We start from the raw sequence: 21,922 nt of genomic DNA on the forward strand, positions 1-21,922 counted from the left end.
GTGCGGCAATAAATTTTGCAGCTTTGTATTGATTTTGGGCACGGTAATTATTAATCGACGGTAAATATTTTATAACTTGTTGGAACTATTGCTGAACGTTAGGAAATATCTACAGCTGTATCATCCAGTTATATCCAGTCAAGCATTTTAACATTCTGTCACATTGTAATAAGCCATAATCTCACGTGTACATTATAATATAAAATAATATATGAAAATATAGATATATAGTAAGTAAGGATGCGTAAGAGGAAAAAATATAGCGCAAGTAATGGCATTATTAAAATTATTTCCTTTTTATGTGAGTGTAATATACAGTTATGACAATATTTAATTATAGAGTCAAAAAAATTTTATTTTAATTTTTGGCTTTGCACCAATTACTCCAATAACATGAAAAGCACAAATAATAATATTAAACAATAATCTCTCATTTAGTCTTCGATACTTTCATCTCGCATTTGCTGAAGAATATTGTAAGTCGAATACGATGTCTTGAGCAACTGCAGCAAGCAAATTTAATTAAATTTAGAACATGTATTTTAGAATTGTTATAAAAATCAGTATTCCTCACGCCACATAAAGACATAATTACAAATCAAAATAAATTTGTACTAACAGCCACGAACGAATCGAGATTCATAGGAATAGTGTAGACGCTTAATTCGATAGGGATGCTACCACATCTTGTAATTGTTAACAAATCTTTTTTTACATCTGATTCTAATTTGAGCCATTCTATCTCAAATAGATTACTGATCAATTGCAGACTCTGTATTCAAAGATACAAAATGATTATTTATTTATCCCGATTGTAATAAAAATAGGTATCGAGTTAAACAATTAAACTAAAAAAAATATCAAACATGTAAGAATGTAAGTATTAAAGCAAAACTAAGAGAAGTCTTGCACATCAATAATATATATAACAGTTACATATAATATATATATTTGTCGTTTAAATACCCCCCTTATTTAAATAATGTTAAAAAAATAAAAAGTTTACATTGTTAAGGTGTACAAGAGACATAACGTAGAATATTTAATTTTTTTAGATATAATAACAAAATAAAAAGACCGCACGAGATAGATTTATTTTAACAATATACCACCTTCAATCTGACTTCATTTCCATACCAACAATACAAAAAGATTTGTGTCAGCATGCATGACGTGTATAATCCTATTTCGATGACTTTTGCATTCGTTTTGGTCAGTTGATATAAATTAACGCATATCACCAACGAACTTACTATAAATTGAAAGGTAATTGTCAATTTAAATTTTTTATTCACCATAACAGCAAACCTGAAAGTAATGCAGATGTACTATTTAATGTTTACAAATGTAAATTAACTTTACAAATATAAATAATGTATTTTACAAAAATTACAAAAAAAAATATTTTATTTTTTAAAAAATTTCTATTGAATATACAAGAAAACTAAATCAATATTGTTCTATAACATTTTTGTAATTCATCTTTTGTGCAAATAAAACTGCTACATATGTACAATTATATACATAAATTGCAAAATTCTAATTTTTATTTTAATATTAATGTTAATATTAATATTTTAATATTAATTGTATAAAACAAACTTCATTATAAGATTGTGATGAGTGACATAGTCACGAAGAATTTCTGGGTTATACATGGCTTTTTTCAAGCGAGAATTCAGTATGTCTATTTGACAGCATATATGCAACAGTAGTCCACATATTATGCTGTCACAAACAACATGCATAATAGCTCCAACAAACAAGCCTATTAATTGGTGGAAATATGTAAAGTGAAAAAGTACTGTCGTTGAGTAGTCGAATGGTAACCACGCTCTGAATGTTAACTTTTTCTCCCAGTAGATCGTAAAGAATGATTGTACTCCCATGAACGAGGTTGAGAATTCAACTAAAATCGCATAATGCAGCGTATTCATCCTGTAAGTAACTACAAGCGGTTTTACATCTCACTTATTATTCAATATTATCTCTGCTGCAATCGATATATTTTCTAAAATAAAGTGGTGATATGCAATTTTTTTCCGAAAAAATTATACTATAATAGAAGCTTTTACTAACTTAATTTAATAGAAAACAAAGCGTTGTGTAAAAGCAGACGCAAAAGAAATTAAACATAAAATGTCTTTTTTATAAATAATATAAGAGAGATTTGTAATAGAGCTCCAATTTAATAACTTGCAATTAGTATTGAGAAAATTAATATTATACTGAAAGACCAATTGACTAATTCTAAATTTACTATAGTTTACTATAGTCAAATTTAATGGCAAATTTCAAATAATACGAATATAAATTATATTTAATTCCTATAATAATTAGAAAGCTGTGTTACGTCATAATACTTACTCAATAATTTTATCAAATTTCTGTCGAATTTCCACTTCCTCTAGTTCGATCGGTTCACACGGCTTTTTCCTAAGGATGTCCGTTAGCAATGCGATATTACTACGATTTATTAACAGACTAAGCATTTTTTGACAGGAAACTATCATGGCAAGCAACATGTAAAAATTATCGATAAAGTCGTCCGCGTTGTCCACGCTCAGGATCAAGTCCAAAAATTGCGACAACGTAAACGTACTTATTAGTACAAATATAAAAATTGTATATGCATGATACAGCAAACGTCTGTGGGGAGACGTCCAGGAATCCGGTACCCAGCAACCGCAGAATGTTAAGATTTTAAGTGTAAAATCTAACACACGCATTGTAACTTTCTCCGGGCCGTCTACTTCCCGTATATGACGAAAGATACGTTCAACATATATCTCTTTCCATTTATTTCGTAGACAATGTCGCAGATAAGCATATTACATAATTATTTATTGTAAATTAATTTTGTAGAGATAAATTATATACACTACGTTATGTAAACTAGCAATTAAAATGGTTAGGTATCGACAAAATATCTTTGATTGCAGTAACGTCAGAATCGTTTCTACAGCGGTATAGCTCCGCAATAAAAGCTTTGACGAGACTGACGATGTTATCGAATGTCTATAGCCACGCTCAAAATAGCCACAATTTTCTGACTCCTGACTCTGCCTCCCTTCGTGAATCAAGATTTTTATTATTCATATTGTACAATTGTGTTCCTCAGATAATTTTGTCATATATCAAGTAGAGAAAAATGCAATCGTTAGATATAAGTCTCATATTACTATGACATGTAGCTCTATGAAAATAAAATCATGAATAAAATAATATCTTACGAAATACACTTGAGAATAAAGAATAAAAGTCCTCGATCACCGTCGTGAATAATTAAGTATATTTCGTTTACTGAAAAATTGTTTTACTTCAAGCTGATTGTATGATAAGTGGCAGTAGCGGCAGTAGCGAAAATCTTCTCTCTTTATGTTGACTGCTCTATTTCTTCAAATAGTAAAATTTTAAATATTTTTAATATATACATGATTTTTAAAATACAAGTGATTGAACAAATCCTCACAAACATAATAACAATTTAACAAACATATTAAACATATTAAGATAATCATACCGCTGACATAAACCGTGAGTACATATATATATATATATATATATATATATATATATAAGTTATAAAGTATTATAAAGATATTACCTATAAATGGTGCGCACAAGAGGAAATATTGTACAACATATGAGATATCTTTTTACCTATTTTATTTAATACACAAATTATTGATTATGATATTCTGACTTAATGATTTACTTTTATATACACATTTGTTTCGTACAAAGATAACGTTTATACAAATATAAATATTAATTTTCTTCTACTTTCGTATTTTTACTATTTTATTATCGTATTTGTTGAAGTAGATTATACGCAGAATACGATGTCTTGAGTAACTGCAATAAATAAAATTATTTGCTTACTACATACTTATATTACAAATTAATAATAATCAATTTATTATAAATTAACAATTTATTTCTAACAACACAAACAAAACATGGGAAAAATTAATACTATAATTAAATTATAAATTATTTGTAACTAAACTATTCAACTGTGTAACATAAAACGCTAAAAAAGTTAGGCTTAACTTAATCATACATTCTATTTTAAATCAATTTATTGCATATTTATGTTTAAATGCAAAAAAAACCTTTATAAATTTAGCTATTATATAATTTAGAATTAATCACTAATTTTGTGATTAAAAATAGAGTTTTTCTCACTAATTTTAGATTAAAAATCAATTTTTATACTAACACTGACAAATGATTGAAGATTCACAGAGATAACGTAGGCACTGGTGAACTCGATAGGTACCATACCCCGTCTCATAATTATTAACAAACTCTTTTGCACTGGATAATTTAATGCATACCATTCCATTTCGAACACGCTACTGACCAGTTGCTGACTCTGTATTTAAAAATATATATAGAAAAATTCATTTTTTAACTTTTTTAACTTTAATTTTAAAATAAAATTGAGAAAGACTCAAATTGCATTTTTTGCAAATTGATTTTATATATCTATATGTATACAAAGTATGATAAAATGAAATAAAATTCATAAACTAATTCAAAACATAAGTATTTGCACCCCCCCTCTCTCTCTCTCTCTCTCTTAATGTATCTTACTTTATTTGTATAAATTAATTTTTGTGATACAACAATTTGACATATCTTTAACATATTACTGTCATATTAAACATTAAAATATATGCGTATACTATCTCAAATATGTACAAAAAACAAAAAAAATGCGAGAAAAAATACAAAATTATATATATTGAAAATATATATATGTATATATGCATACCTTTAGCTTAACTTCATTTCCGTACCAGCAATAAAAAGAGATTTGTGCCAGCATGCAAAACATATATAACATTATTTGAATAAATTTCGCACTTAACATGCTCGTCTGCGTCAGTTGATACAGATTGAAGCACACTACTAACATACTCACTAAAAACTGGATAGTGATTGTTAATCTAAATCTTTCATTCACCATTAATGCGAATCTAAAATTGATTGAACGTAACTTTCAAACATTTCTGGTTATATTTTTATATTTATACTTTTAATTATATTCTTATATGTATGTTTCGAAAAATAATAATAAAGAACTGACTGAAAAATGCATGTATGCCGTACGACGCATTCACGAAGAAAATGTGGCTTGTCCACGATTTTTTTCAAATGACACTCTAATATTTCCAGCTGAGAGCAAATGTGCATCAATAATCCGCAAATTAGGCTGTCGCAAGCGATGTGAAGGACCGATCCAGCCGTCAAGCTTATCGATTGATGAACGTAAGCGATTCGAAATAGCGTCGGCGAAGAATAGTTGAACGGTAACCATGCTCGGAAAGCTAGTCTGTGTTTTCTGTAGTCTTCAAACACACGTGTTACTAAAGCAAATGCACATGTCAATTCGACCAGAGTTGCGTAGTAGAGCGTATTTGTTCTGTAAAATAGACATTTTCGGATTTTCTTTGTCATCTTTTTCATTAGACTTTACCAACCAATAGTAAGAGCCTCCGCACAAGACTCTCGTATGATAACGTAACGTAACGTAACGTAGGTCAACGCACAAGAAACGTACATACATGCCGTAACCAATACTCTAACACTTTAATTTAACGTCACGCAAAATTAATCCTCGAATAAATCAATTTTTTTTTAAAGTTGCTTTGTATTTGTGACTTTGGGTCCTATACGAACAATGCCTAATTATATGACAATATGTTATATTATGCGCAATATCTTTTGTGTGACTGTTATTTTCGCACATAACGATTTAATTCTGTATAACACATTTATTACGTTTAACTAATTACGTATAACTAATAATTATTATTAAAATACTTGCTGTACGATTTTGTCAAATTTCTGTCGAATCTTTATCTCATCGTGTTCAGTAGGCCTATATGGTTTCTTCATCAGAGTGTCGATCAACATCGCAATATTGTTACGATTATTCAATAAACTAAACATCTTGCAGCATGACACGAAACTGGCAAGAGTCACGTAGAAATTCTCGGCGAAGTCGTCAGCGTTGTCCACAGATAGAATTAAATCCATCAATTGTGACAACGTAAATGTATTTACTAGCAAAGCTATGAGGATTGTATATACATCATACACGATACGTTTGTACCATGACGTCCACGAATTCGGTAGCCAACATCCGCAAATGGTAAGAACTTTAAATGTGAAAGTCAAAACGCTCATTTTTCTTTTTTGCTTGTCGTGCCCAGTAACGTTATAAGGCAAAGATTTTATTATACACAAAACGTTCTTGTATTATATAAGTTTTATATATATTTTTATATTTTTCTTTTCTTTTTTTTTATATTACTTTCGATATCATAGAAAGATTCTGATTATTTCATCATAAATAAAATGTTTATTATAAGCAAATTACATACATATATTAAATAACTTTAAAATAATGATGCATAATTAAATTTTGGTTAAAAATAAACTAATTGTAAAATAAAAGAACGGTGATAGTTTTTAATTCAGTGTCTTGTAATTATCGGTAGTAAAAAAAAATACAGGTGTATTGAGCACTGCAATGTACGACGAATATAATTCTTTGTAGCACAAATGTAGACAAATAAGAAGATTTAACTGACCATAAAAGAGTCTATATTTTCGCAATTCAATTTTTTATCTGCGACTTCCGTCTATGCAGTCGACAACTGTATCATTATCGTGGTATATAAAACTTGCAGTTTTGCGTCCCCACGCAGAACGATGTTTTCGCACACGCAACAGTTTTAAAATACATATCTTATACATGATGTCGTGCACTGCTATACTTTTATGCCAAACTGTAGCTTACAGTTCAACGTTATGTCGCACAATGTCAGCAAACTATCAATTACGGCTTATGAAATCTTGATGCAGACGTAGCTTAAATATTTAATTTATGGCTGTCACGAAGTACAGATGAACGTTTCATTCCGACATTCATTGATTAAATTGCCGAATCGGTCGCTTTTGTTAAAGCAAAAGAAGAAAGTGGTTGTTTAAGGTGGTCCTTTCGTGAGAACAAGTATTAGATAAGTACCTAACGTTGATATATGTTAAATATACAGTAATAAGGGACATTTGTACGAAAAATAAAGTGAGGTTACCGACACTTTACAAGAAATAAGTCATTCTAAATATGCGTTCGCGGAGCGTGCCATTGTCATTCTATCCTTGTTTACATCTAATGAACGAGAAAGATAAAATGATATGCAAATTGCCACGGCCGAGGTTTTCAACGAATAATACATGTACTTAGCGATCAGATGAATACATTATTCGAGTTTTAAAATATTCCCTGAAGTTTACGGATTTCGTACATACCTTGAAAATAAGGGCTTGCCGAATGTTTTGCTCTGATATATGAGGTTAAATAAGTAGTGGATCCACGCGCATATTGCTTTACTCGTACTGTCATGCCTGACCTAACCTAAATCGAGTCCAACCGCACTACTATTGTGATGTTTTTTTAATTAGTAAATAATTAAATACGATTAAATCGTGCGTGTAAAATCATGTTATATTATTATAATTATTGGAATGCTGTGTAATGTTTGTTTTCAATTACCTCATGACGGACTGTTACTTGACTAGCTGGGTCCGCGAAAGGACCACCTTAAAGATATAGATAAAATCATTAGAATACATTGTAAAAAAATACGTGTTGGAAGATTGAAAAAGATATAGTGTTAAGAGAACAATATTAATCACAATAAAGTAACATCTATTAAATCCTGCAGTGTCCTGTCTCTACCTACATCTCTATGTATACATCATCTCAGACCATCTAAAGAGAAATTATTTGCTTAAAATTAAAATTGTATATGTTAAAAAAGTGCAATGAAGTTTATCACAACACATATCGAAAATATAGTAAGTAAATACAAAATTCAGTATATAGAATATATGTATTATACAAATGTATGTATCATTATAACTGTTATTGAAGTAAATCAGATAAATTTTGTTATCTTTAATAATAATATTTAATAATAATATCTTGTACAAAAAATTATTAAAAATAATCATAAAATGATACTTTAAAAATATTGCATTTATGTAAAAGTATAGAATGCATTAACTTAATTTATAATTATCAATTTACTTATTGATTTTAGATTCGTTATTTAAACTTTATTATATAATAATTGCAACATACATAGATTTAAAATTTTGCGCATATAATTTTATAATAAATTTACAAATTAAATTGCCGCTAAATGAAATTTTTAAAGTTTTGTTTTTATTTCAGATTATCCGCTGTCAGTATCACATATACCCAAATAACCATAATTTCGTATCGATTTATAAATTAATATGTAAATTAAAAAAGGATCGATAATATATGATAAAGACAAGTCGACTAAGGTGATCGACTAAGGATAACAACGTTGTAATCATTATTGTTTCAAGGTACAAAATGTGAAACGAAAGAATATTATCTATAGAGTAACGCTATTACGATCGAACATCTCTTGAATTTGCCGACTGATAATAATTCGTTTCGTCGGTAAGGAAATTTAGAAGAATTTTTAATATTAAAAAATAATACATAAAGACATTACAAAAAACATTAAAGCATCTTGTGCATATAAAAAGTATTAATATAAAAAAACTTAATATATGAATACAATATCTTAAATGATTAAATTGTGTTGTAACAAGCTTCTGAAATATCTTGGTGAAAGTTATAGCTAAATTTTTACAGATCTAAAAAGTTACTGCATAATAATAAATATAGCCAAAATAATATATATTTATATTTCTATACATTCACAGTATTTTCTAATAAGTTAATTATATAATTATCTTCATTTCGTAATTATCGTCAATCGTTAACTTCGAAATATACAAAATTGACGGCCATATAATTCGTCCCGAACTATCTCTTATAAAATCTACCAGATGACTCTACTGTTTAGTAAATGTTCGAGCTCTTTATATATGTTCCTTTTCTTAGTTTAATAAAAAAAAAATCGAGCTCGAGCTTCCATTTTATGTATACATATATATACTATTACTATAATAATTGTTAGTTTTTCTCTAAACATTTATAATGAAACAAAATTTTAATAAAAATCAATCTGCGTGAACTAATGTTTCATATACTAAAGTAAAATCAATATTTCATGTAATTTTCAGCAACAAAATTATATCAAAAAAATCTATATTGTTAGTCAAAAATATGAAAACATCTTTTTAATGTTTATATAAATTAATAACCGGTATATAGTAGCTACAATATACTTAAAAACATACTACTTATTTAGCTGGATACAATGACATGATACAACAAGTGTGTTTTAAATCAGAGCTGGAACTTAAATTTAAACGAAATGCCCATGCATTTCGGGCCGATTTCGTTGTCGACGCCGCGCCGTTGTCTTAACAACGCGAGCCGCAAACGCGTGTAAACACAACGCGGGATATTTCAACTCACGAGCGCTCGTACTATAAGTACAGAAATGTAATCATATTAATCAATATGAAATATCTGGTTAATTATTATTAATAGCAGAAAACTTTCAATTTATTAATTGAAAGTCTCAACTAGACAACTTTAGGCGCTTTAAAAAAAACGGAGTTTCTTACGCGCTTTTAAAAAAAACTCCAGCGTGTGTTAAGCGTATTGAAAAAAACGCCCATTAATGCGTTTTCAAAAAAACCGCTCACATTTTTAAGCGGTCTTAAAAAACTATCCGCAATTTTAAGCGGTCTTAAAAAATTGTATGCAATATCTATGCTATATTGCAATATCTATGTTACGCTATGACATGAGTGGCAAAATGGGAAATAGTAGGCGTTAACAAAATCAGCCCGAAATATGCAACTAAATCCCAGCTCATCTGCTTCAAATAAATTACTTTATACAATCGGTAATTCAAATCAAAGTTCTATTTTTATAATTGTATGTATTCTACAATATGGAAAACATTTAAACATTTGAAATATATGTATACCTAAAACAAAATATAAATTATATGTCAAAGTATGTGGTAGGTATATAAAATTATAAATAGAAATCAATTCTCTGAATTCTGGAATGAATTACAAATTGTCTAATATTAAAATCGAGATTTGTCATCAATTATATAAGCGTCTCATATTTTACATCTGCACGGGATGGACCGTGGCCGTGTGAAATTCCAATGAGAGGGTGAAGATGAAGCGAAACTTAAAGGGCAAGCGAGATAAATCTGATCGTACTGAAAGGGTCGGGCTTGTCAGCGTTACGATATAGGGTCTGTCCTTATCTTCAAAATACAGGCAATGTCTCCCCGCTCTCTCCCAGTATTCTAGATCCCACCGTGTACATTGTCCAAAGTCCAAAAGAGGAGAGTGAACAGGATACATACCATGATGAATCGGCCATATTGCTCTGGACCATTTTTGAAAGAGGATTAATCCTGCTCGTGAACTGTTATTTTCACGCCTAGTCACACATATTTTTGCGTCACTTTGGCAAATAAAAAGTACGGTAAAATGTAATTCCTTTTTTAATTTTACAGAGAACTATCACACACAATTTAAGATAACAAAGCTCTTCAAATAATCTTCGGGTTTATTCTTTTTTTTTGTTCCTTTATAAATTAATTTCTATGTGCGCAATAAGCATTTTATAAAGCAAAAAGTAAATAATAAACTTTCTTGTAAGTAAAACTTAGATTAAAATTTGAAAAAACTGATTATAAATACTTTTTATTATAAAACTTCAGTCTCGACATACCTCTTTTAACGTATAATACAATTTACAAAAATTAAAATAGAGAAAGAGAAAGAAAGAAAAAAAATTTGCAGGGTTTATGTATACGAAGCTGTAATTTTATTACCCACGATCCCAGCGTGGGAAGATGACAAATCACCATATCAGTAGCAACGAACGTGACAACTTTGTATGGTAACCGATTCTGAGCATATGTATCTCTTATATTCTCAAGTCATGCTTTAGAGCATCAGTTATAACCACAACCGACGGATTCTGTATTCGTCTGAATTGCACGCCATGTATAGAGTGTTCCAAAAGTAATTTTTATACCATTGCTACGGGGATTAACCGTATTTCCTCCAAAGAATTTCTTACGTTCGCAATTCAGATTCGTGTCTTATTGGTGAATGCAAATGTATCTCGAAGCAAAAATTACTGCCTTTCCTCGTTAAGCGCGTCATATTAATATTTAATGGTTCATAGACGTACGTAACAACGAAATGTCAATTTCTATCGCATTTCTGGATTGAACTCATTCCCCGCGTTCTTCTCGGGTCGGTCACCGGGTACAATTAACGAATCCTATCGTCTGGCCGGCTTCTGTTGTCCCTAGTGTGAACTTTACAAGACTTATATAATGCATGCGTAAGAAGAATGGACCACCCATGTAGAGAGGTCTCTCTCGACTCGGCCTCGAGTGCACTTCGGGATTGCGCGCGCGGACGAAGCACTCCATCAGAAGAAGTAGTCGGCCGGACAGCATACCGGGTAGAAAATGACACCAGTCTCGAGATGCACGTTTCGTATCAGTTAAATCGAACTCTCGAACCGTGTATTTTCTCTTTTCGCGTTTGCGCGAAAATTAGACAACGACCGTGCAATAATACGTAAATTTTATTACGAGCCAAGCTTGCTGATTTCAGCCTGCGTTGGCAAAGATTTTATCTATATATGATAAAACAATAAGTATTATTGCGGCAAAATTATTTGTGAGAACAAATATATGTTCTTTAAATAAAATTAATATTTATATACAAAGTGAGACAAAAAATATATATAAATATATATATATATATATATATTGTAGATTTTTTCTTATGTTTGTCTAGTAATTAAACTGCATAAGCTTTTCTGTCTATATGCACATTTAATATTAGTTTATCATAATTCTTAGAGAAGTTCTTACACATATCTCGAAAACTTTCGGCAATATAGTTTTCTTCTTTGTTTGAAATCTAGTACCTATGGTTTCGATATCATTATAGATATAATGATGACAATTATGAAATAATTCTGTTTACCTACACGAACAAGTCATTGTTATACGATATTGCTACGTGAACCTTTCGGTGCTTCGAAAGCGGTATTTTTGCCAAAGAGCAGAAACACTTTCTGAAATCTTACGCGTTTGCTAATAATAGAAAATCTCACCATTCTCTATACACGATTTTCGAAACACGTTGTATAACGCAAACCCATATAGAAAGCACACCTGAATAACGAGACGCGTTGCTGTTCCCTCGAGAAGAGCGGCAGAGGTCGAAGATTTCAGGTCACTACGTCTCGAGAGCATAATGCATCGCAGCGAGGGAAAGAGTTGTGTAAACGAACTTTCATGAACTTCCGAAAGTCGTCGCTTTTTCACATCTTCCCTGTCGTTGCCATCCTCGGCACGATCCTTTTGCGCGCTCGCGCGAGGTGTGTATAGTTTGTACAAATAACAATACTAAAACCCCGTAGTTTATAAATTCGCGTGTGGGCAATAAATGAGAGAACCTATCAGTCGTAGGTTCACCTTAATAAATCTGAGAAATTCTCGGAGGGAATTTTTTTTCTCATTATTTCTTATAAAATCACACGTCTACGATCTGCGGTCTGAAGAAGTAAAACTTCAGATATGCAGTTAACTTTAGATGTATCATCGTTATATCATTTGTGTCGCAATGTCCGCGCGCATGATCTCGTTAATAAACGATTATCTGATAATACATCTATCGTGTTTCATTCAATTCGTACATTCGAATCCAACTCTCTTTTTCTCACACAAAAACGGCTTTCTAATACGTGGAACCCGAAATGCGTGTGGTCTTCGGGAAGTGTTAATCGCCTGGCTCGCTACCGTGTTGCTTCTGACCGGCCCTTCAATTAGTATGTGCCACACATGTTTCGAGTCACGTGACGCAGCGTCTCGGTCTCATCAGACATATCCACAATGAATTTTAAAGAAACAAGAAATCTGTTTGAAGAGTATACAGCATTCCTGTTTGACTCAAAGTTTTTCATTAACTGTTATTAAATCTCATTGACTATTTTACTGCTTTGCCGTTTTATAATTTAATCATAAAATAACTATATACTATTATACTTTTAATGTTATTTTACGGGAAACACGTACACAGTACCAAATATTACTATTATTATATATACAATTTCTGCAATTTTTGGTACGTGCAATGAGGATCGATTACACTATTTGTAGCGATATCTTTTTACCCACAATTTAATCCTTTATAAACATTCGTAAATTAATAGTCAGTACTGTGTACATTAGAAGAATTTTATTAGCTGCTTCGCACGCGAGAACCAGCCCGAACGAGAACGAACACCGAAGCGGCGAAATCGCCGTGGATTCCGATGCCGGATAAACTCCTTAATCAAACAGCGAAGCCAATCGTGCGCAAATCGTCTGAATGAGCTTGCTTTTTTGTTATAGTTTACCAGTCGGGCACCTGTCGCATGTGTGCGCAAAGGGGTGTGGATTCAGAGATGGAGGATGTGAGAGAAAAGAAGAGAGAGAGAGAGAGAGAGAGAGAGAGAGAGAGAGAGTGAGAAAGGGGGAAGAGGGACACAGAGAGAACGAAGCGAAGAGGGGTAGAAGTGCACGGAAAGCAAAGAGGGATAGAGGGTGAACGGAGGAACACGTGGTTCTATTTGCAAAAACAAAGTTTGCGCGGGACAAACACGGGCAGACACTAGCCAGTCTAGTCGACTTCGGGGTCAAAAGCGCAACAAAGACTCAATTGCATTTCGTTCCCACCCGTAGAATTCTCTTTTTTCTACCCCAGTTTCCGTCACACAGTCGCTAATCGAATGATAAAGCGCCGTCGAATATCGCTAACCCGATCAAACTCGATCCAGTTTCCGAATCTCAGAGATCTGCGCGAGACGACCGTGAAAAATTAGATTAGATTCCGAATTGTTGACTCGATTCCGACGCTGACATATTACATATAAATCTGTTTATGTAATAAATAAAGGAAAAATTCCGCTAATTTTATACGGTCATGTTTACTTAAGCAACACAATTCTAATAATAATAATCTGAAACAATTTTTTGTGTCTTTTTAAAACAAAATCATTGAATTATACTTCACTCATTTATATTGTTAACTGAAACTCAGATTTCTAATTTGCTCACTCTGCTAAATAATTAATTATTTCTATATAATTATAGAGAAAGAAGAAGAGAGGAGGAAAGAGTGTTTCAATAGGCGATCATCGGAAAGTCATTTTGTTGGTTGAGTTGGTTCTTAATTCGAATGCTTACCCTTCCGTCAAACACACTTCACGTTGTCACAATATTGTTATCGGCTGCGCGGGAGTATCATAATGGATCTCAAACACTCGATTTCTCATCTCGATCAACGTTGTACACGTTGTCCCAAAATATCTCGTAAATCGTACATTCCGCGAAAAGATTAGATAAAATAGGTAGAATGGCAGAAAACAATTGTGTCGTTTTATCTTTCATAAAATCTTATCTAATCGTATAACTTTTTATAACTATAGTTATAAGAGAGAGTCTTCTGTCTCACGTGCAAAATTCTATTTTAAAAAGTTTTTCTAACAAAAATGTAATTATACCTTTAAAGCATTATTAAACAAATACAGGAATTGAATCTCTTTGCCTCTTTTCTCTGTCCTCATCTGAATTTTTGTTATAAAATTTTTTTACGAAAGTAAAAATACACAAAGTAAGTTTTCATATTTCAAGGTTTCAAGCATAGAGAAAATTTGAATCGTTATTACCTTTATACATGAATTACATAAAAAATGTTATTATTGTTGATATATGTTAATTAACTTTGCGTATAATGCGACGGAATTTACATGTGGCGCCAGCCTTTCTTGGCTCAAGTATGGGTAGATATTATAAGCACACGAGCGTACCTGGAAACTTAAAATGATACTTAACCTTCCGCTTTAAAGTGGTTACGCTTGGTCACGCTGACCTTATTCATTGTATTTCATTGTGAGGCAGGTTCCGTATATACTTAATATTCATCGTGCTGCACACCTCATGCAACTTTTAAGTCACTTAGACATATTCCAGACTTGCAAATTCGTATAAAGATAGAACATACTGAAATTAATCTTAGAATGTACATTTATCTTTATAAAGATTCTATCTCTGTGAATAATACAAATATCTCATTTTTATAATAATAACAAAAAGTAGGTAGAAAATAGCACAAACATTTAACATTTTATCTTTATTATTATCAATGTTTTCTCAGACGAGGATTCATATATTTTAGCTCTTCTTTTTCAGATCTCAAAGTATGTAGGTCTCGAGATATGCGAGTCTCGAAATACGTGCGAGCTGACTGTACGAAGGCTGAGGACGCAGGGTTCTCGAAGCGGAACGTCATCATTGCATTACCGGGGAATTTTCAGCGCGTCTTTCAGAGCGTATAACGTCCTCAGGTTCGTCGCGCGAAAACGCGACTCGTGGCGGAAGAGGAGAGCGGGAAAAGGGGTTGGCGAACGCGATGGACGCGTTGACGAGACGAAGACGGAGGCAACGACGGCGGACTGCGGCGGCGGTGGCGGAGGTGGTTAACGGTGGTGGTGTATGCCGTGACAAATATTTGCCTGTCAACACAGAGAGGCTCGCGCTACCATCCCGCTCTATCCCTATGCGCGCCGCAAACGACATGCATAGCCGAGGGAGGAACGTTTGACGGGGTGTGCAGAAGGACGGCAACCAAACGAATCATAAAAGGGCCCGATTGAGAGACAAAGTGGAATGAGGAGGGTAACGACGCGCGATAAGAACACGGAGAACTCGATTCCCGGCGTTCCGACCCGATCGCGACAGTTTGTCAGCATACTAACGCGCCGCGATGAGCGGAATAATGATCGGAGGTGTGTTTGCACGCGCGGTTGCTGAGTAGCAAGAACCCGAACGTTGCACAGATAAGAGAGTTAGATTGTCATAAATGCATTCGTAATGTAGAATAATACAATACTATACAATATAAATAGGAAACAAAATGAATAAATAACTAATTATGGAAAACAGGTATTTCAAATGACACTAAAAACTAAAATGTATGTATGTTGTCAAAACTATCTCATTTCCTATATTTGCGCGTTCGTCAATTAATTACTATTAACTATAGCCCTCTACTTTCGTCTTGTTTAGCAATAATACTCACAATTTATGAAATATTACGTAAAGTTACTTTGTTTGTGTTAGTCTCTATCAACAATATCATGTTTCATGTATAAAAATTATCACAATACAGGAAGATTTTTTAGGGAAGGTACAAAAACTCGGTTCCCGAAAATAACCGCGCGCTCACGCTTTGGTTCGGAGAGGAAGAAAAGTATCCGCGCGTAGGAAGCGAGTCTCTTCATTCACGTGGACCTTTTTGGGCAAGGAGAAGAGCGAATGACACGGATGGAGGGGAAAAGAAGAAAGAGGATGTGGGATGGGGCAGGGGAAACAGAGAGAAAACGATGGCCACCTACGATCCGTTCCTCGCTCGCTCGTTCATTCACTTACTCACTCTCCTCTCTCGTTTCTATTCTCTCTCCTCTCTGTGTGCTTTTAATTTACCGGGCGGCAGGCAAATGTTTGCGCCACTCCCCCTCGATCGTACAACCCATCTCTCTCTCCTGTTCTTCTCCACCTTCGTGTCTCTAGCCGCCACTTTCTATTCCCTTCGCCCGTCCGTTTCCCCCTTTGCGAACGTTTTGCACCCCTTCTCTCCCGTCCCTTTTACCGAAGATCCCTCACTCCCTTCTTCATCGTCCCGAATATATTGACTGATTCTGACCATAAAGAATCTTCGGCTCGGATAGCACGAGAGAGAGAAGAAGAGAGAAAGTGTGGAATCCATCGCGGACGGTAATAATGTAAAAAAAAATAACCTCATATATAGAAGTAAAGGGGGAAAAAACGCGCCGGTCAACCGATCGCAATTTTTACTCAATCGCGAATTAACGAATGTGTGCAAAATGCGCATCGGCGCATGAAAATATTGATATTGGACGACGTACGCCATCGACGGTAAAAAGTTGTAAAAAGAAACGACGAGGAGAAGCGGAGAAGAGAGGTAAAGAGAGAGGAAAAAGAGAGATGACGACGATAGAAACGTTTGACTTCATCGCGAAAGAAGTTACACTGACGAGAGATGCCAATCGCATCCTTTACCAGCGGGGGCGGTTTTTAAAGTTCAGCAAATAGAACTTGCTACACATTAATATCGTGCATATATCTAATTTTCCACGTGCAATTCACTATCGCAAAAAGTAATTACGCGCATGTATTCTATGCTTAAAACATTGGGGAGGGGAAGGGAACGTCGCACTAGAATACCGCGATAAAATACAGAAAATAAAATTATTTGGTATTAAATCTCTGGATACCCTACGCCCTACGCCCCACATAATGCCTATGACGGCCTAATCTGAATTCTAGTAGTCAAACGTCGTTGTATCAAAGAATCGTCGCTATTGCGAATTTCGATTGCACCCGCGCGCTTGCGTTTCACTTGTGGCTTTTAATAAATGGCATAAAAACGAGATCAAATATTTAATCGGGAAATATTTGAGTGCCTATTATTACAGGGTAGTGGCGCGGCATAGATATACCCGGTGCAGCAACCCCATGGTGCCTCCACTGTGCCATTCCGTTTATGCCTGGCAAATATACATAGTTGTTCGCGTTAGATACATAGACATCCGCGCGTCGATTTAAAGCGAGACACCGGCAAGCGAGCTCCACTTTCCGCTCGTCGTTTTTTCGCTTGTAACCAGTCCCCCGTGCTGTCATCGTTACTCCGCAAAGATACTCTGGTTAATTATAGTGTTTGGGGATGGGATTGAATAATATATCGGCCGATCGAGTTGGCAAATTTTCCGGGAAAAAGACTCTTGGCATTTGCCAGAACGACGGTAACTATGAAACCGCGGTTTGCGGCACACGATAGATATATCGACGAAAGACATTAAGAATACAGCTAGATAAAAAAAAATACCTATTTTCTGTTGGAAAAAGAATTTTGTTGACCCAAGACCATTACAGTTATTATATCGTTATTGGCCAGACGTATCTTAATTAGCGAACGACGTATTTTAATTTTTAACTTCCGATAATATATTATAGTTAAATATATTAAAATAATAATATATTACTTTTTACAATTTTATAAATTATAATCGTAATTTATATAATCAAAGTAAACAATATTATACAGTTCATAATTTGATCGACAAGAACCGAGCGAGAAAAAGGGAAAGGTTGGCTTGCATTTACCGAATAGACAACAATCTCGAGCTTTCATGCTTCCACCCCCACAGTTTTTACTCTTTTTTCCACGGTATTCGCGTAAGGGCGTCGCGGCGTAACCTGGGAGATGCCGGCCGGGCAAAATATTTGTGCTGGGCAAATGAAACAGGACCGTGGCAGCCCGTGTCGCGTGGGAAACTCAAAAGATTCCGTCGCGAGTGGTTTACACACGTCTGGGAGGAAGGACACGAAGAAGCAAATAAATTAGGCGGCCGGTCCTACGCAATTAATGCTCACGAACACGTTCGCGTTACGCGCAACCGGCATGTAACGAATGTAACACACGAGTGACACGCCACGGGTTATGCTTCAGGTGAGGCGCGCAATTACGCGTCGCCGCCACGCGCCAATGTCCCGATATACGGCGCCTAATGAGGGTGGCCCTTCACATTTAACCCTCTTTTTCCCGCGGTGTCCACGTGACCGGAAGCGAAAACGATGGACATCGAGGACATCGAGGACATCGAAGACATCGCATCCACGTGTAATAACACGACGCTGTGTAATAATAATTAATCGCCGCGCATCGAGGCGCCGCGCTGCCAAGCGAACTAGTTGAGGATGATAAATCGCGAAAGGGTGATTTGCAACTGCTTCTCTCATTTATATGAATAAATGATACAGATTGTGCGAAACACTTGGGGCTTACCAGGATTAAAAGATTGAGTTTTTATTAGAACACTCTAATTGAAACATTTGCTCCGACTTACAAAGTCAAGTTATTGTATTATTTATAGATTATCCCACACGATCAACTGAGAAAATCACGATCGCTGATCATTCTGATGTTATTCCCCACATTCGAGAGTATTTTAGAAACTTCGCGCGATAACACGAGCAAGTTTTATCATCGAGTAGAATGGGACCCTGTATACAAGCGCTCAAAGCTAAAGCGCGGATAATTACATCGCGCCGATGATCATAACCGGCGGCTCGAGTGAACCGAAAAACAAATAGCGGCTGCGCAGCACTTTTTCGAGTTACAGCCGAGTGCATACACGTATATACCTACATATGGAGGTGCGTGGCGGTAGTCGGAGCTGATCGTAAATATACACGCGCGTGTAAACGGTGCTGGTGCACAATCTTCTCTTTCTCTCTCTTGTACTCTTTCTCTACCTCTCTCTCGCAGCGGCGACGACGACGGTGTAAATCACGTCTCCCGAAGTCGGGTTTATTAGCGACCCGACGTCTAAGTGTTTGTCCTACGATACAACGATGTACGAAAGGGGGGCAGGACGAGCGAAGGAGTCAGGGCACATGGTGGAGAAACGGCGGCTTAAAGATCTTTCATCCCTCCGAAAGTCCCGCCCGCAATAACTATCGTACTGTGTGTTAAGCGGAATTATGCTCCAATAAAGGCCTCGGGGGGGGTCCGTTGCGCTCCGTCGACAGATAAAGCACGTTTACCGCAGGATTCGCCCGCTCGCACTCGCCTAATGAATACCGATGAAAGACACCGCGAATACGTTTTATCCTCGCTCATTTTATTTTCGACTAGGTACTTACTTTTATTGGCAAAAATAATTAAATTAACTTAAAACAAATCTTTTTACTGTGTGTTCATCCTACACATAAATAATTTCTGTTGGCTATATACATTAAAAGATATACATACATATATATAAATAATAAAAATAAAAATAAAAAATACTTCAGATTTTAATTGAGAAATTCACACAATCGTTCAAGTAGCAAAATAATATTTTATCAAGAAGCATACTTAAAATTATAATTGTATACTGAATGGTGATATTCTACTGCTTGTTTCCATTAACATTACATTTTATAATTTTACAGTTATCATGTCACGAGAAACAATTACACCGCTTCGCGCATATATATGCGTGTGCGTGTGAACATATGTGAGGATCATCCGCATGCAAATGGAAACACTCGACGAACGGGTTGGAAATGTTGCGGCTACAATGGCCGGTTCTTTCACAGCGTGGAAAATGAGGGAGAAGGAATAGAAAATCTCGAAGTGGAACGTCGGATACCAGAAGGCGGATTATTGTACGGTGTCTTTGAAGCGGATTGAATTCGCTCTCGAAAGGGTAAAGTTGAGGGGAAAACGGAGTAAAAGCAGAAGGAGGAGGTGGAAACGACGCAAGAGGGAGAGAAAGGATGATAGAACGGTGAGAGAAAGGACCGAGCGAACGAGCAAAGCCACCCTTTGAAGCGAACTGGTTAGTAGATGAATTCGAACGCTGTGTCTCTCTCTCTCTCTCTCTCTCTCTCTCTCTCTCTCTCTCTCGCTCTCGCTCTCGCTTTCTCCCCCTCCCACCTCCCTCTCTCTTTCTTTCTCTCTCCCTCTTCACGGAGAAGTGTACAAAAGGGGGCGAGGGAGGAAGGTGGACGAGTACGCGCGGGGGATGAGTACAAACACGGAGATGGTAAAAGTTTATTAATTAGCTGGAATTAAGCGGCGGCTGGCCCGGTGTTCGTGAGAGCCGGCGAGAATTCCTCATCAAGGCGAAAGTGAGAGGCAGAAGGAACGCAAAAGCAAGAAATCGAGATGGGAGACAACCTTTATTCCTCACTGATAATCTCGGACTGACTAATCGACCGTCACGATGTAATTCTCGATGTTCAAGATATAATTGCGACTCCGTTTGTCGAGGTAGACTAAGGACGCACGAGAGAGGGTAGGTAACGCGCATGATATCCACGGTAAACTGTTTTTATCTGCACACCTTGGATGAAAAATATCATACTATTACATATCGATAATTCGCAAAAACATATGTAATGATATGACACTTCTCTTTCTTTATAACGGTATATTTATCAGTAAAAAATGCTATGTAATCAATCTGCGTTTTCAATCAGATTTCAGGATTTCACACATGTGCATGCAGTGGATCTATGTATATATTACGCCAAATGTTGTATCCGTTTGATCGCAAGATTAAATTACAAGGCTGACTAGATTTCGCGAAAATACATCACGCAGACGAGTAATTCGGGCCCAATAATCCTCTCTTTCAATTACCCCATACGAGCGCCATTAAATGACCATTTGTCTCATCGGCCGGGCGAGCCATGAGAATTGCTCGGTCGACCGGCATTCTGCTTATTCATATTTAATTCACCTGGTACGTCAAGGGGTAGTTACGGGCGTCGATCGTAGGGGTTCGCCACGGTTAAACGTGAGATATTATACCGCGTTTCCGGGCGACTTCGGGGTCTATTGTCGGCGCATCATCGTTGATAATTGAGGGGCAGAAGAGAAGTAAATCATCCCTTCTCAATTTGCGAATTAGTATAACTCGAGACTTACGTGCTATTATTTAAGTAAATCGTAGTATACAAAATTACATTTTGTTTAAATATGTCACTGCTCTTATTTGATTCTATTAATTATATATATATTTTTATTTTAGCAATATATAAAACGTGTTTTTATATTATATAATAATAAACAAATAGAAAGATTTAAAACCTAATCATTTTAAACAAAAAAGAGTTTTAATTTTATCAGGTGCAACAACGTCAATGCATTATTTGAAAGTAATGAGTTTTTAATTTATTCGAAGATATTCCCACAATATTTAGCTAGAATCTAAGATAATTTAGATAAATTTAGGATCTATTCATTCCACGAGATCTCTACAGATGGCACCACTGAA

General features: G+C 34.9%; 2 protein-coding genes and 1 long non-coding RNA gene across 4 annotated transcripts; 1 reads left to right on the plus strand and 2 right to left on the minus strand.

Annotated features, from left to right (window-relative positions):
* Positions 1 to 169: 169 nt before the first annotated feature.
* LOC143898772 (odorant receptor Or1-like) lies at positions 170 to 2,736 on the minus strand. 2 transcript variants are annotated; one of them, XM_077408474.1, is made up of 6 exons: positions 2,603 to 2,736; positions 2,368 to 2,506; positions 1,603 to 1,938; positions 1,113 to 1,308; positions 620 to 772; positions 170 to 503 (listed from the first exon to the last, which is right to left on the minus strand). In XM_077408474.1, exons 1-6 carry the CDS (start codon positions 2,727 to 2,729, stop codon positions 435 to 437), a joined length of 1,020 nt encoding a protein of 339 aa, XP_077264600.1. In that variant the 5' UTR covers positions 2,730 to 2,736; the 3' UTR covers positions 170 to 434. The 2 variants fall into 2 exon arrangements, with proteins under 2 accessions (XP_077264600.1, XP_077264599.1); XM_077408473.1 differs by having other exon boundaries at positions 2,368 to 2,729.
* LOC143898786 (uncharacterized) lies at positions 1,800 to 21,668 on the plus strand. The gene is made up of 8 exons (XR_013257295.1): positions 1,800 to 1,940; positions 2,503 to 3,537; positions 5,188 to 5,321; positions 5,972 to 6,166; positions 7,746 to 7,878; positions 8,258 to 8,418; positions 20,091 to 20,938; positions 21,123 to 21,668. It is a non-coding gene; the product is annotated as an uncharacterized LOC143898786 (long non-coding RNA).
* LOC143898779 (putative odorant receptor 85d) lies at positions 3,610 to 7,718 on the minus strand. The gene is made up of 5 exons (XM_077408496.1): positions 5,840 to 7,718; positions 5,099 to 5,434; positions 4,784 to 4,988; positions 4,226 to 4,381; positions 3,610 to 3,858 (listed from the first exon to the last, which is right to left on the minus strand). Exons 1-5 carry the CDS (start codon positions 6,199 to 6,201, stop codon positions 3,808 to 3,810), a joined length of 1,110 nt encoding a protein of 369 aa, XP_077264622.1. The 5' UTR covers positions 6,202 to 7,718; the 3' UTR covers positions 3,610 to 3,807.
* Positions 21,669 to 21,922: the final 254 nt, after the last annotated feature.

Source organism: Temnothorax americanus, unplaced genomic scaffold (assembly GCF_048541705.1).
Source record: "Temnothorax americanus isolate GAGA-0224 unplaced genomic scaffold, ASM4854170v1 Scaffold24, whole genome shotgun sequence".
NCBI classification, from domain to species: Eukaryota; Metazoa; Arthropoda; class Insecta; order Hymenoptera; family Formicidae; genus Temnothorax; species Temnothorax americanus.

Bases quoted from the DNA above. Each gene is read 5' to 3' on its own strand.
- LOC143898772 (XM_077408473.1), bottom strand. From the start codon at position 2,729: ATGCGTGTGTTAGATTTTACACTTAAAATCTTAACATTCTGCGGTTGC. The intron at 1,939-2,367 runs GTAAGTATTATG...AGTTACTTACAG, and splicing joins AAATTTGATAAAATTATTGA to GATGAATACGCTGCATTATG. The intron at 773-1,112 runs GTGGTATATTGT...CTTTGAATACAG, and splicing joins GAAATGAAGTCAGATTGAAG to AGTCTGCAATTGATCAGTAA.
- LOC143898779 (XM_077408496.1), bottom strand. From the start codon at position 6,201: ATGAGCGTTTTGACTTTCACATTTAAAGTTCTTACCATTTGCGGATGT. The intron at 5,435-5,839 runs GCAAGTATTTTA...TCTATTTTACAG, and splicing joins AAATTTGACAAAATCGTACA to AACAAATACGCTCTACTACG. The intron at 4,989-5,098 runs GTCAGTTCTTTA...AATCAATTTTAG, and splicing joins CGGCATACATGCATTTTTCA to ATTCGCATTAATGGTGAATG.